The sequence below is a fragment of the Otolemur garnettii genome, unplaced genomic scaffold (assembly GCF_000181295.1).
Source record: "Otolemur garnettii isolate 467f Iridium unplaced genomic scaffold, OtoGar3 scaffold00284, whole genome shotgun sequence".
In the NCBI taxonomy this organism is placed as follows: domain Eukaryota; kingdom Metazoa; phylum Chordata; class Mammalia; order Primates; family Galagidae; genus Otolemur; species Otolemur garnettii.
Genome location: NW_003852679.1, coordinates 624,548 through 629,432, shown reverse-complemented (window position 1 = coordinate 629,432; position 4,885 = coordinate 624,548). Strand labels below are relative to the sequence as shown.

General features: G+C 30.6%; 1 protein-coding gene across 1 annotated transcript in view; it reads right to left on the bottom strand.

Moving 5' to 3' along the window:
* Nucleotides 1-4,885, bottom strand: part of LOC100955521 (A disintegrin and metallopeptidase domain 3-like) — a 172,367-nt gene that overhangs the window by 114,043 nt on the left and 53,439 nt on the right. Inside the window, exon 7 of the mRNA XM_003803188.1 lies at nt 1,965-2,030. Coding sequence (XP_003803236.1) covers nt 1,965-2,030 — 66 coding nt within the window. The remainder of the gene's footprint in view (nt 1-1,964; nt 2,031-4,885) is intronic.

Below are 4,885 nucleotides of genomic sequence, written 5' to 3'. Positions count from 1 at the left end.
CAAAACATAGAAAGACTTCAGCAGGCCAAAGAAAAATATCAGAAATGAAGATCTATTAGAAGGAATGAAAAGTTTCATAAATGGTAAATATGTGGAGAAAAATGAAAATTTAAAAATTCATTTCTTTAAAATAATTAATTTAATTATTTTTAATTAATTTATTTAAAAATAATTGAATATTTAATTGAAAATAATTTGTTTTGCAGTTCACAAAACAAATTGCACTGAGAAGTAAAATATATCATAACATCATTATAATAAATGATAAACATTAAATAGAATTACTATTATAAGGCTACTATAATATAGTAATAATATTTATAATACTATAAAATTGTATTACATGAATTTTAGATCATAAGATGTTAAGAATACTTACTGGAACACAAGAGAAACCACTGAGGTTAGGGACTAGAAATTGAGATACAACAGAAAAATAAATAGGGACTGGAAATTGAGATACAGTATAAAAATAAATATTGATGACAAAAATAAATTCTAAAACTAAAATAATGACCCAAGAGTAGGAAAGAGAAAGAAAGGGGAAAACAATATGGGACATAAGAACACTAACAGTATATAAAATCAGCACATTGTATCCCATAAATGAATTAATGTACATAGTTATGATTTAATAAAAAGAGTACTAACAGCAATTAATTAACCTAAATCAATAATTATCAATAATTTTGATAAAAATAAATCAAAATCAACTATACATTCTTATGAATGACTTTTCCCATTTTTTAAATACACAGCTTCCAACACAAAATCTAGCAAACTATAAAACATAGAATAATCTTATTAAGAATAGTATTTAGTAATAAGAATACGCAATTGAGTAACTGATGTAATAGCTTCCTTTAAAATGGAGATAGATTTTGGGAACAGTTGCATCAAGAACTGATACTAATAGGAAACCAACATATAAACTACACACCCACATGAATGATAAAACACAAATGTAGTGTAAGGGGGAGGGGAGGGCAGAAAAAGAGGAGGAGGGAAGAGAGAGGGCTGTGTACATTATAATCAGACATGGGGTACAATGTGCTTTTTTTATATACAATAAATGGAGGGATCTTAACTAATGTGTACAATGTGAGGGTGCTAAATATCTGTGCTCTCATATTAATTTGAAGTAAATGTAAAATATAAAAAAAAAAAGAATTGGAGTGCATCCAGAAGTATCTGGAACTAGTTATAATCAAGTAGTAGTGTAGTGTCCTAGAACTCATCCACATTGTGTTACATATTAATGCTAAAACTCTACACTGATTTGGAATTTAATATATAAATAGTATTTATTTCTTTATGTCAGTGTAAAGGCAAATGACATTTCTTTATGTTCTGCTACTCATAGACTGAGACATATTTTAAACAGATTAATATACCGTGGAATACTATGCAGCCTTAAAGAAGGATGGAGACTTTACCTTCTTCATGTTTACATGGATGGAGCTGGAAAGTATTCTTCTAAGCAAAGTATCTCAAGAGTAGAAGAAAAAATATTCAGTGTATTCAGCCCTACTATGAAAATAACTTATAGCTTTCATAGGAAAGCTATAACCCAATTATAGCCCAAGAATATAGCCTCTCCAAAGGGAGAAGGAGGGGAGGGGAGGGGAAGGATGGGTGGAGGGAGGGTGATTGGTGAGATCACGCCTATGGTTCCTCTTATAAGGGTACATGTGAATCTTTCTAAATGTAGAATATAAATGTCTTAACACAATAACTAAGAAATTACATGAAGGCTATGTTAACTAGTTTGATGAAAATATTTCAAATTGAATATAAAAAAAGCACACTGTACCCCATGTCTGTATTAATGTACACAGCTGTGATTTAATAAAAAAAACAAGATTATAATATATTTACATGGGAAATAATGGAAGTTTCATATTTTTATTCCCCCTTAATGTAAACACAAATGAAGGTTTAATGAATATATTAATATTGCATACCATGGCTTTATCCATAATAATTTGTACTTTCAGAACTCTTTTCAATAATGTGTCACCTGAATTTTTCTGTGAAATATAAAACATAAATTAAACAAAAAAATTTCAAAAAATTTGCATTGTTATAATCATGTGCAATCTATACATATATTCACACATGGGGTAGATTCAGAATACATATATGTATAAATATATTTACAGAGAGAGATACAGAAATAGATATACAAATACAAACATAGGTAATAAGAAAATAAGTGGATTAGTGCAAATGAAATTCCAAATACAAATTTTAGGAACAAAACAGAAGCATTTTTATTTATATTCTTGTTAACTGAGATCCTCAAAAACTCACTGAAATGAGGGAGAATTCTGTATTTTCTTTTTCTTACTTCTGTGTACCTTGTAGGATACCACTATACCACTCCTCCACCAACCCTCAAGCTACACAAACTTCCATAAATATTCCCGTGTATGATGCTTCTGTTTTCTCATTTTTGCACTTTTACTTTTTATATTAACTTTATTGAGGTTTACATTCAACAAAATGTGTCTATTTAACATAAAAGATATATGATTTGTCAGTAAATTATGCACTCATGTCATCATTTCTGCAATTAAGATAAAGGTTGCCAACACAGTCTTCCATGTCAATAGATCACGTGGCTCAAGAAATGATTTACTTCTTTCTATACAGGTTAGAATAATCTGTTCTAGAATGTCCTATAAATAGAAAAATATGGTATATATTCTTTTATATATGCCTTCTTTCTTTACTTACATTTCTCAACATTCATCTGGGTTGTTGTGATTATATGTACTTCATTAGATTTTATTGCTAACTAGTGGACCACTTTAAAGATATATAACAATTTACACAATAACCTATTGCTGGTCATTTGAATTATTTATTTCAGCTGTTGTAAATAAAGCTGTTCTGAATAGCCATGTACATGTTTTTGTGTCATTATGCACTTGTGTGTACAGTCATATATATCTTTCTTGGCAAATGCTTAGAACTAGAATAACTAAGTCAAATATTAATTGTGGATGTATACAATTAATGAAAGAGCCAAATAATTTCCAAGTTGGTTTGAGCATGCAACATTCTTACCAAGAATTAATTACTCATAATTGCTCCACATGCTTGCCTATATTTGGTATTTTCAGTCTTTTTCATTTTATCCATTCTTTTTGGTCTGTATTGTTATATCATTGAGGTTTCATGTTCAGTTTTTGATGACTAATGGTGGTGAACATATCTCTTTTCAAATACGTATGGCTGAGTAATTTGGTTTCTCCTAAGGTTCCTAAGGAAATTTTATTTAGCTTTGGTATTTACATCTATGTCTTAATTCAATTATTTTCCATTAAGGATATTCATATTCATATTTTTCCATATTGATAGTCAGTTCTTCGCATGTTATTTACTGGGGAAAAATCAATCTTCAGCCTTTGAAAGCCCTGGGCATATTAGTAAAAATTCAATTGACCTGTGGTTTTACTTTTGATCTCTCTATATTGTTTCAGTGTTCTATGTGTCTGTCATTGTATGCAAACAAAGCCTAAGAGGCTGTATAACAGGGTAAAAAACTACACTACTATTTTGTAAATAATATTCCATTAGAATAACACCACATCAATTTCTTTGCATTTCTCTATGCTGCTCTGATGCTACAAAGGCAGAAAGTTGTATATATGTATGTGTATGTATGTATGTTTTTGTATATATGTATATGCATATACATACAAAGGGTGCCAAAATGTATATCCATTTTAAGAAAGGACACATTGTATTATATATATATATATATATATATATGTATATATATGTAATAAATTACTGTAATATATACCAGCAAGAAAAGGTGAATAAAGTTGAGCACCTCTTGTACTTGCAGAAGTCAAATAAGACACACACACACACACATACATACACACATATATTCATGGAGTACTATTTGTCCATAAAAAATAAGGAAACAATATCTTTTGTACAAATTTGGATAAAACTGGAGGCCCTTATCCTAAGTGAAGTAAGCCAGAAGCAAAAAACCAAATGCTAAATATTCTCATTTGTAAGTGGAGCTCAACAACAGGTATGCATGGTCATACAAAGTGACACAATGTACACTGCAGACTCAGAAGGAGGAGGGAGAAGCGGTACAAGACAATTACCTATTGGATATAATTTATACTATTGAAATGACAAATACATTAAAGCTTAGAATTCCCACTAAGCAACTCACTCATGTAACAAAAAAAAATTTATTTCCTAAAAGTATTAAAAAATTGATATAAAAAGGATAATTAGATAAGCACACACAAAATCCCCCACAAATCCAATATTGGAGTACCCAGATATAGAAAGCAAATATTAGAGCTAAAGTGAATAATAAACACAATTCAAAAAGTTCAGAACTTCAATATCCCACTTTCAGCATTGCTAGATACTTCTAGATAAAAAGTCAACAAAGCGATATTACATTATATGCTGCACTAAAGACCAAATATACAGTGACACAACATTTGATCCAACAGTATCAGTATGCACATTCTTCTCCCTAGCACATTGAACATTCAAAAAGATAAAATACATTTTGGACCTCAAGATAAGTCTCAAGAAATATTAAAAATATAAATTATATCAAGTATCAGCTTGGCACCTATGACTCAGCAGCTAGGGAGCTAGTCACATGCCCCATAGCTGGCAGGTTCAAACCCAGCCCAGGCCTGCCAAACAACAATGACAACTACAGCCAAAAAATAGCCAGGCATTGTGGTGGGTGCCTACAGTCCCAGCTAATTGGGAGGCTGAGGTAAGAGAATCACTTGAGCCCAAGAGGTGGAGGTTGCTGTGAGCTGTGATGCCACAGCACTCTACTGAGGGTGACATAGTGAGACTCTGCCTCAAAAAAAAAAAAAAA